This window comes from Castanea sativa, chromosome 1, assembly GCF_040712315.1.
Source record: "Castanea sativa cultivar Marrone di Chiusa Pesio chromosome 1, ASM4071231v1".
Taxonomy (NCBI): Eukaryota; Viridiplantae; Streptophyta; class Magnoliopsida; order Fagales; family Fagaceae; genus Castanea; species Castanea sativa.
In genome coordinates, this window is record NC_134013.1 from 63,204,686 (window position 1) to 63,215,496 (window position 10,811).

General features: G+C 34.6%; 2 protein-coding genes across 2 annotated transcripts; one reads left to right on the forward strand and one right to left on the reverse strand.

Moving 5' to 3' along the window:
* Positions 1–380: 380 nt before the first annotated feature.
* Positions 381–2,767, forward strand: LOC142622901 (uncharacterized). The gene is made up of 4 exons (XM_075796461.1): positions 381–475; positions 1,239–1,280; positions 1,456–2,239; positions 2,429–2,767. Exons 1-3 carry the CDS (start codon positions 449–451, stop codon positions 2,218–2,220), a joined length of 834 nt encoding a protein of 277 aa, XP_075652576.1. The 5' UTR covers positions 381–448; the 3' UTR covers positions 2,221–2,239; positions 2,429–2,767.
* A 1,411-nt stretch (positions 2,768–4,178) lies between these two features.
* LOC142622900 (uncharacterized) lies at positions 4,179–10,515 on the reverse strand. The gene is made up of 9 exons (XM_075796460.1): positions 10,210–10,515; positions 9,288–9,403; positions 8,795–8,848; positions 8,677–8,701; positions 7,249–7,371; positions 6,684–6,850; positions 6,372–6,441; positions 5,898–5,996; positions 4,179–4,585 (listed from the first exon to the last, which is right to left on the reverse strand). The coding sequence occupies exons 1-9, from the start codon at positions 10,396–10,398 to the stop codon at positions 4,496–4,498; spliced, it is 933 nt and encodes a 310-aa protein (XP_075652575.1). The 5' UTR covers positions 10,399–10,515; the 3' UTR covers positions 4,179–4,495.
* Positions 10,516–10,811: the final 296 nt, after the last annotated feature.

The window sequence follows — 10,811 nt, forward strand, 5'->3', positions numbered from 1 at the left end:
AAAAAAAAAATCAAATTTTGCCCCAAAATTTAGGGTTCTTTCTCTATTGGTAGGATTACACAATGGCCTAGGTAGCTTAGACCTAGTCTAGGCCCTGGGTTGGTTTGGTGTCATTGTCTCAAGTTCAACTCTCAAATATTTAAGCAAAAAAAGTCCCAACTCTCTAGGTCTACTGCCCTAGGTTGGTCAGCCAAAAAAAGTTCAACTCTCTAGGTCTACGCCCTGGTTTGGTCTGGTTTCATTGTCTCAAGTTCAACTCTCAAAATTTAAGCAAAAAAATTCAACTCTCTAGGTCTACCGCCCTAGGTTGGTTTGGTTTCATTGTCTCAAGTTCAACTCCGAACATCCCTTCTCAAAAAAAAAAAAAAGTTCAACTCCGAACATTCAACGAAGTAGCCTCAGTTTCTGAGCAGGGAAAGCATACCTAGGAAATCAAGATTGGGACAATATGTTAGAAATCTTTAGGTCTGCCTTTGTACGTCTCATCGTAGCTCCTTCCTCTCTCTCATATTTTGATCTCTATTCCAACTAAGTGATTGCTTGTTTTAGTTTCTATTTTTTTTTAGAGATATTTTTCAACAAGTCTATTTGGTATCTTATGAGAATTTGAAATTAATTCTTTTTCTTTTGATTTGTAATGGGAGACTTTTTTTTTAATCTAATGTCTTTGTTGAGGATGATACTTTTACGTTGTAAAGATTTTTATTTTTTATTTTTTTAATTTAATATAGAAACAATAATTTGTTATGGTTAAAATGGAGTGAGAGGAGAAAGGTGACTTGAATGTCTGTTTCGTGTGTTTGTTGTCCTAGAGGACTCAGAGAAGCACGGTTTAGATTGCGCTCATTTTGTAATTGGGTTTTATACTTTTTTTTTTTTTTTTTCATTTTTCCTATTCTTTATACATAAAATTTATATTTTGAATCTTCATAGCTGAATTTAGATGTCTATAATGTTTTTTTTTTGTTCCGTTAAAAGTATCTTTAAGGCAATTGTTAATAAATTATTTTTAGAAAAATTTTGATACAATTTTTGTAAGAAATAAAAAAAAATTGTTAAAATATTATTTTTTTTTTCTTCATCTCATAAAAATTTTCCTAAAATTATTTACTAACAAATGGGTTTAGAGCATTTATTAACATTTTGTTTTTCTGTTCTTTTTTTGATGGGTTGACTCTTTTGTAATTTGGGTTTGCTTTTTATCTTTTTCTTTGTTTTTTGGATTCCCTTTATTGCAGGGGTTCGCACTGGAGAAAATATATGAAGCAATTGTCGACCGGGTAGGATGTTTTTTTTTCTCTATTATTCTCAAGAACCTAATTACCACAGCTTCCTTTTAAGTGGTGCATGTCTGATTTGACTTGTCTAATATGTCTTGACTCTTGATTCTTTATACTACCTTATGCTTACTTTTCTTGATCAGTTGACAAATCTTTAATCCTTTCTCAATTGCAGGACTTACCGAACCAAACTTACGTCAATAATATCACAGTTAATACCTTTAATGTTGTTGTAATTAATCATCTGTCTCATTCGAGCCAAACAACTGGTGCTGTCCGATCAAAAAATAAAGATAAAACAATCGGTGCCGTCACTTCGTCCCATACTTCAACTGGTGCTGTCCGATCAAAAAATAAAGATGGAACAATCGGTGCCGTCACTTCGTCCCATACTTCACATTCACAACAAACAAGGGGAAGATCTATCATGTCTCTACAAGATGTATCCACCCTCTCAACTTCACCTCGTTCGATTGCGCATACTTCACATTCACAAAAATCTAATGTTGCTGTAATTAATCATCCGTTTCATTCGAGCCGAATTGTGCACACAACAACTGGTGCTGTCCGATCAAAAAATAAAGATAAAACAACAATCGGTGCCGTCACTTCGTCCCATACTTCACATTCACAACAAACAAGGGGAAAATCTATCATGTCTCTACAAGATGTATCCACCCTCTCAGCTTCATCTCGTTCGATTGCGCATACTACAACTGATACCATGCTTCGTCCCACTCTTCATCCCAGACAACGGAAAAATCTATCAGGTTTGCGAAACGTTTATCCAGTCTCGCAGGGGGTTATTCATCCCCCTCCACCTCCTCTAACTCGCCTTGGGATAATTTATTCAGCGTCTCAAGGGGTTATTCGTCCCCCTCCACCTTCTTTAACTCGCCTCGAGAGAAGGGAGTACCTCTACCTTCAGAAAAAGTCATAAAGAAACCTACAAAATTGGGGTAAGACAAGTATTTTTTTATTATTATTAGAGATAGTTTAATCTACAGTGTCCGCTCTTAATTATTGCTTCTTATCATGATCAAAACTCTCTTCACCTCCTCCAACTCACTTTAGGAGAAGGGAGCACCTTCAAAATGATTACACTTTATTATCAAATTAAAACACTCTTTACCTCCTTCAACCTGCAGCTTGGGAGATGGGAGCACCTTCAAACTAAAAATGCCGATTAATCTTTGGTGTAAGCGAGGTCAAACTCAAATCTATTATTCGACATTCAACAATAAGAGGCTTTGCCGGTTGAACTATATGAAAATAGTGGTGAGTTCAAATAAAAAGTAGTTATCAATTCAACTATTGCAACAATTGTGGTGTAAAAATTGTTGCATTGCTTCTCCCCCTCACGATTGATCCGTTGTCCATAAGTTAATCTTTTTATCCTCCAATATTTTCGATGTGTAATTAATGAATAAAAGGGTTTTTTTCTTTTTTGGTATGGAATATTGAAAATTTTCCAATAAATTTTGGTTGAGCAGCTACTTTGTAGAAGCACTAGTTAATGTTGCGCTTTTAACTTATTCTTTCACTATAAAATCATTGTAGGTAAAATGTTCAGTGTAAAAGACATTTTTTGGGTGGGTACTGGGCAGCATGTGTAAAAGGGAGAAAGTAACCGGTATTTGCTTTTTTTGGTGTTTTATGATGATGAATTGGCAACACACAATTAAAATTGCTTACTTAATTTGTATGGACCATGGAGGAATCTCCTTCCTCCACCACTGCTGACGATGATGTAGAAGATAAAGCAGAGGCTTTTACCGGTAAGACCCCCTTCCTCGCAAGCATACCGGCTACCGGATTGGCAACCGGCAAGTTGGGGGTTCCGGTTTTCTAGAGTGGAAGACAAAGAAAGAAAGAAAGTAAAAAATTAAATTTTGTATTTTATAATTTAGGGCTAAATTACTATTGGTCTCTCTCTCATATTTAGTTAAGAAGAAGTATTGGATAGAGGATGTTATAAATAATGTGGAGATTTGAGGATTAATTATAATATAAATTTTAATTTTAATGTTAACTTTGGTTTATTCGGTAAATTTGTTTTTCAATCTGGTGAAGAATGGTGCTACTGTTACCTACTTTATTTTCTTTCTTTTCTTTAATTTTCTTGGAAATAAACAAAGATGAAGGATAAATATTTTAGTAACAATCAAATTTGACTTAATTATGCTCTAAACCCTAAGTTTTAAATTAGAGAAATGATATGTCCACAACATTTTTACAATATTTTTACAACAAATCCTACGTGGCAGGTTGTTACTGGTTATTATTGTTGAGGCAAAAAAGTAATCTTAGTGTTAGATTCAAATTTGAACCTATAACAACTAACCACCTATGATTTGTTGTAAAATTGTTGTAAAAATGTTGTGGACGTAGCACCTCTCTTTAAATTATGACTTAAGACAATTTTAGTCTAATATAACAATTTGGTCCAAATTAAAGTGATCAACCGATTAACATAAGCTTGGGATAAACATGAACAAGCATATAAAATAAACAACCCATAAAACGCCATAATGCGTAGATGCGTTATTGAAGACTAAAAATATTGAAGCTTCAAGAAAAAAGAGTCACACCAACCAGGCATGAGTCATGGGTCGGACAAAGTAATCAGGCATCTCAACTCCTTGCTTCTTGAGTTTCAAGTCAAATTCATCGACGGTCTTATAGTTGCGGGCCAAATCAGTGATAAATCTGTCAGAGTGGGTTGGTTGATCGCCGTTCTCATGGGTCGTTATGGGTTCATGTGACTTCGTTTTTCATCCAACTCAACAGCCAAATAGACAAGAGAGGGCAAAGTATAACATGGGGGTATAATACAGGGGATAAAGTGTAATTTTCCACACAAAAAAAAAAAAAAAAAAAAAAGTACATAAGGCATAATCATGTCAAACTAGAATGGCTTTTCAATGGCCAGTTCTATACATAATGCAACTTGATTGCAAAACAAATCACCAAATAGTTGCCCAATAAGTAGGTACGTACTCAAAAGTATATTATAATTCTCCCTCTAGGATCTTTCCTATAACCTTTTACACTATTACCATTTTTTGACCGAACATTTACGGAAGATACATTTCTTTGGTATCCTATAAGTGTGGTACTAAAGCATTAATCATCTATCTGCAAGAGAAACCAAAACCACTGTACAACTTCAAAGGTATACAAATAAAGGTTCTCTACAGGGTTTCCAATTATTTTTAAGTTGCAAAAGCAGCGACGAGATTTGCTTCATGCACAGCATCAGATTCATTATCATCTTCAGCGACCATCCAGTGTAATTTAGGTCCCTGAATCAAATATAAGTACAACAACAAACTCGAAGTCAGCCAATAATGCATTCTAGTATGTTGAGCACGCAAGAACTTGAATGTCCCATCTAGTCTAAAGTCTAAACTACGATGGCAGTGAAATGCTCATAGAACTAGCAAATTTCAGTGAAATGGCTAAAGCAGATGCAGGGACAAGGCTGTCAGTGGCCCATAACATTGTAAATGAAAGCATTCATCTCTTATTAAATAGGGAACCATGTTTATAAAATGCAAGCACTATGAAAGTGAACTTGGTATGTGTTATATCTAGAGAACCTTTGTTTCTTCAGAAAATATCACATGTGAGAATAAGGCATGCTTCACATTAGTGACATTAGTGATAAAATCAAGATTTTATTTTTGGAAGGCCAAAGCATGAAGTCATTAACCATAACATTTTCACCTTTCCAAATGAGAAATATACCAAGATTCAATATATATATATACACACGACAATAATAACTTTGTCGTATATTTTAACACAATCATTTATTAAAATGGAACTCAACATTTTATCATCTCATTATTTGTCATATATTCTTCTAATAAAAAAACCAATTACTCTTGCCAATGTTTTTATAAAATTTTTTTAAAAATGGGAACACATAGACAAAACAACAAAAACAGATACCAAGACAGTTAGAAGTCCAATAATTGAAAGTTGGAAACTGCTCAAGCTCAGCTTTATGTTCCATTAATATGTCCAATATTATTTTAACTATAAAACCTATTAATATTGCCAAGTGAAAAAAAATACCAAAAAAAACCCAAATGACAATTTCTACAGGAGCAAACAAACTTAATTTTGTTAATTTGTTCTAAAATCTAAATTATATTAGTACTCAAAGATTGGGTCCCAAACAAAAAAGTCACAAATAGGAGAGAGAATCTGTGGAGGTGAAATGATGGAGCCATGGCCCATGGAGGGAGGAGGCAAGAGCCAATAGTCTTTGCAGTAGATTCTCTCCTTGGTTGTACGACTTGAGGTCAATGGTCCACGGTAGATGAGCTAGCAAGTGGCAATAGGTGGCAGTCATGACACCTCTGGATCACTTAGGGCTTATGTTCTTTTTTGTATCCAGCTTTAGGCATTTTTATTTATTCTGGACAAGCTTTTAGGGATTTGTTAAAGAAAATAGCTTTGGCAACAACAGAACTCTTTCCCGTTTAGTTACAAAAAAGCAATAGAGCCCTTATGTTAAACACTAAATGCTATATCATATTATGTAAATGAAGTAACTAACTCCATACTGTAGAGAATATACTTCATCAATATTATGGACTTCATTACCTTTCCCTGCCGTATAATTTTTGGAGGCATCACTGTCATGTCAATTACAGTGGACGGATCTGCCACTCTTACCCCACCATCAACAACAAAGTCAAGACCCTAAAATAGATTAAACTACTTAAGTCAGGTACTAACTTTTATATATATATATATATATATATATATATATACACTAATAATACACACACACACACACACACACACACACACACACATATATATATATATATAAAAGAACCTGCAATTATACAGAAAGCTGTCATAAATTTATACACTTTCTTTTTCTTTGCAGCCTATAAATCATACCCAAAAGCAAGAATTATATAAATGGAACGTAATGACATAACTTCCATAACGCATCCACTTTAATTTCTTTTTTCCATTTTGCATAAATATGGGGGCGAAATAATAACCTGCAAAGTCATTTTAACCTTAGAATTTATACTAAAGCACCCTCAGATGATAGACTCTTACCTCTGGTCCATACATATCAGCTATTACAACCGGATCGATCAGCCACTCATTCTCCTTTGGGCACTTGACACTGAAAAAATGGGACATACATTCAGAAATAACATCATAGAGTTAGAGTATATGGGAAAATCAAACAGTTGGTATAATATTTTTTTCCTGCTTAAACATCAATGATTGATTGAAGAAAAAGAGTTTTCTTATCCATTTAGAGTTATCTGTATCAATAAAGAAAACAAAGTTTAAGGCACACATCACTTCCAACAAATGCTATCCCTCCCATTAAAAGAAATTGAATAGAAAAATAAAACCAACCTCGTGGAAATTAAAGGTGCATCTGTCTTCTCGAGTATTGCTTGACATATGGCATCATCAGGCATACGAACACCCACGTTTTTCCTCACTGCATATTTGGCAGCTGCAGTTCTATTCCTTATACACTGTTTAGGTAGTTCTTTACTTGCAGTTAGGATGAAAGTATACTGTTGCAATTTTGCATAGAAGATGTGTCAGGGATCAAAATATTCACATAAAGTGAACCTAAATTGTATCCCGTGCATTGTCCTATGACCCCCAAAAAATCTTCAGGCCATATAAATTCATAAATTTGAAGATTTCTTTTTGAAAATTCACCATTCTCTCTCTCTGACTCTATTTATCCAGGAAGAGAGAGGGAGAGTAACAGGAGGGATGCTGCAAATACTTAAATCTATGTGATCTTTTGTATAGACAATAGACAGCTAGGTATAACAGTGGATGATGGGTCCATCCTTGAGCAATAGCTACAAGGTACATGTAAGAAAAGATAGTTGAATCAGGACCCAATGGGTACCTCAGGTTTTTCCCAGCAATAATCATGTGATCCAGAAAACATACTTACAGGCCCAGGTAAGCAATGCTTAACAGCTCGGAATATATTAGTATGCCCTCGGCTATCACCACGAGGAAACCCTGTTGTATATGTATCAATGTCCCGGAAAGAGTGGCATAAGATGCTAAGAGGCTGCACTCATTAGATGAAGATAAATAAAAACATGCATACACAAGTTCTCAAAAAGCAAAAAAGAATTGTCAAAACACAAGAATACAGATATTGTAATCAATGGCTTCAACATGTTGAGACCATGCACCATCCAACTAGATTATAATATTCAGTATCAGCATATTTTCTCCAGTGGCTAGTTTTCTCACTTTCTAAAGTGTAATAAAGGAGTGATTTGGGTAAGTATTATTATATTATAACTTTTTTAACCTTTTGCTGAAGCATGAAAGTTATTTGAGGAATTGAGGAGAATGTGAATTTGGCATGGGGAGTGCCGAAATCAAGTTGAATTTGACATTCTTAATGCCAAAGTCAACGTGAATTTGGTGTTGAGAGTGTCAGAATTGCTAGCTCCCCCCCAATGCACACTTACACACTTCTTTTAATGTGCTGGCTCATTTCGTTCTTTTCGAATGCTGAAATCAAACATTTGGACTTTGATGGCACTGAGCTCAGAACATAATGATAATGACAAATGTAGGATCAGAAGACAAAAGCTTGCACTTAGATTAGTCTACTCGACCCAAAATTGTTTTGGCATTCTGTGTGCTTTAGAGGGACTAGAAACTGATACTTTCATTGTTGAAAACTCTAGTGGAAATCATTTTGTTTTACTGAAATTACTACTTTATGAGAGTTTGGAACTCATTGGTTGCCCAAAAAAAAGAACTTTTTGTGTGCAGAGAAAATTGTATGGGAATAAAGGAATTGAAGTTTTGAGTCTTAATTTTTATCTGTTTTGGACCAGAGTTCTTGTTTCTGTTGCTGAGAAAGTTTATGCTTTCAAAAAGAAAAAAAGAAAAAAAAAAGAGATCTTGATGGTTAGACTTTAAATTATTTGGATTCCAAGAAAATAACAAATAGGAATGTTTAATGACAAATCATACCAAATCAAGAAGCTGATTTTGGCATTATCATTGTGTTGGACTTCAGTGCAGATTTTGGCATGCTTTGTCATTAACATTAAGTTAGGATCTCAGTGCCAGCAAAGTCCAAGAGCTGATATGAATTCAGCATTGAGAAAAAAATATGATCCAGCACATTAAAAGGCAATAATAGCTAGCAGTTTTGGCAATCTTAACATCATATTCATGTACTTTGGCATCAAGAACGTCAAATTCAACCTGAATATGGCACTTCCCATGCCAAATCCATTCTCTATCCTTGATTCCCCAAATAGCTTCACTCACACTACAGCAAAAAGTTTATAATATAACAATATTTACCCAAATCACTCCATATTAAACAAGAAAAACAGAGTCATGCCTTTGAAGCTTCTATATTCTTGATCCTGCAATGGAAAAACATATAACGCTCTTGTCAACAGGAGGCGAAATATGAAGTATCTAGTGATAAAAATCCTTAAAATCAGCATAGTGTCTACCTCCGAAGACGTTCAATTGCTAGTGGGCTTTTCAAATCACAAACTATAGCATACCTATAAACAAAGAAAACTTCTATACTCATCAAATAGGAATGGGAAAAAAGAGAATAACCAAATGTGAGCAAAAAATTGTTTAGAAAGGATAGTAAATATCAACAAAATGCTTTTCATTGACTTCAATTAATAACTAGTTATAAATAAAAAGATAAAAAGAAAAGGGCACTAAGGAAAGGTCAAAACGAATAATTACAGAAAGAAAATCTCCTTCAAAATTAAGTTGACCATACAACCACAACTAATATTACAGCAATAAGACACATCAGAGGGTACAGAACAAGCACAACAGCTTAGGTTATTCTAGAAACATAATCATAGCCTACCAATCATAAATATCTGTCAAATATATTAAGCCATGACACTTGATGCAGCCTTGAAATAGCTGAGGCAAAACCGAAGAAGAGAGGAGATGGTGAGAGGATGAAGTGCAACATACAAAGTGTCTGTCGGAATGACCCCAACAGCTCCCTGTTTCAAAAGATCGACAATCGGCTCCAATTTCCAGCTGTCTGCTCCTGATGAATCGGCTTCAACATAAAGCAAGCCACCCTCCTGATATTTTCATTCCAACAACAACTAAGCCTATCTTGTAAGTAATGACCCATCTCGCAATGCAACAATTAAAAAAACACTTGATTCATTTTGAAAAAATTGGGGGGGGGGGGGGGGGGGTTGGGATGCTTCCTTGGCCCATCAGAACTTAGGGAACAAATATGCCCTGTGAATTCAGCAGACCACCTTGCAATGCATGACATTTTAACATAAACGATACAAATTGCTGCCCACAATCAACATAGTCATCAAAATTGCATATGTATAAGGTCACTTTTTAATTACAATTCTCCAATGCAAGTGTCAATAGAACATATGGCTCCCATTCAATTCCCAAAAAGTATATATAACTGAAAACTGAAAATCACATAAATTTATTTCTCACGGGTTTTGTAATTATTTGGCACAAACATTATACACCAGATTCTGTTGAGAGTTATGTCAGTTAGTCAATCTGGTGCAATTAAAACATAACACCTTTTTTTTTTTTTTTTGCATCCCAGCAGCTACATTGTCTAAAAAGGCTCCACTACCTCTAAGACTCTAAGGCAATGCCAACAAATGGATAATAGAAAATTTCAGGCTCTTTACAATTCTCTGGAAATTGTTATCTTTTACAAACTCATGTTGCGCCCGTTCTTTTTTATTATATTCTTCTAATTAATGAGAAAAAAAAGGGTAAAAGAAATAATAATAATAAGAATAAGAATAAAATTTGAGCAAAACGGAATTGCAATTTTCTCATCCTTTGACACCAATTTCTAGGCAACCAAACAAAGTCTTTACGAGGGGGGAGAGAGAGAGACCTTGGTGAAGCGAGGAGAAGAGTATTTGAGACGCTTAGGGCTGCGCTTAACGGCCATGGCTAAGACTACTAGTCGCTGGGGTTTGGGAATCGCCAGTAACGTACGGACACGTGGCGGAAGCGGGAAATGTAAAGAGAGTGATAACGCTGCTGCTGTGTTGTGTCCGTACAGTTTCACTTGCGAACCCATTTTGATTCTGATTTTGATCTTGGTTTTGGTTTTGATTGTTTGCTTCGGAGATACTTCAAAGTTCAAATCAGAGCAATCATAAAGAGAACCACCACCTGAAGAGAAACTTCGAGGTCTCTTTCTAGAATAAACGACAGCGTTTTGGTATCTAATAAACGCCAACTCAAAAGGCATGATTGTTTGAAGTATTTTGGTAAGTTATTTTAAATCGGATTAAATTTTACCAATTTTTAAAATGTATGTACATTAAAATTTAAAATTACGTAACATTTTAAACTATTAAATATAAGATATATTTAAAAGTTAGTCTAATTTTTTTTTTGACACAAAAGTTAGTCTATTATTTAGAAGCAATTTTCATCACAATTTTTATATTTTATCTTTAATGATAATTTCTCCGGTATCATTCTTGT

Coding starts and splice junctions, on each gene's coding strand:
- LOC142622901 (XM_075796461.1), top strand. CDS start 449: ATGTTAGAAATCTTTAGGTCTGCCTTT. Junction 476..1,238: donor AAATCTTTAGGTCTGCCTTT/GTACGTCTCATC, acceptor CCTTTATTGCAG/GGGTTCGCACTGGAGAAAAT. Junction 1,281..1,455: donor ATGAAGCAATTGTCGACCGG/GTAGGATGTTTT, acceptor TCTCAATTGCAG/GACTTACCGAACCAAACTTA.
- LOC142622900 (XM_075796460.1), bottom strand. CDS start 10,398: ATGGGTTCGCAAGTGAAACTGTACGGACACAACACAGCAGCAGCGTTA. Junction 8,702..8,794: donor GCAATTGAACGTCTTCGGAG/GTAGACACTATG, acceptor TTTCCATTGCAG/GATCAAGAATATAGAAGCTT. Junction 6,851..7,248: donor AGCATTGCTTACCTGGGCCT/GTAAGTATGTTT, acceptor AAATTGCAACAG/TATACTTTCATCCTAACTGC.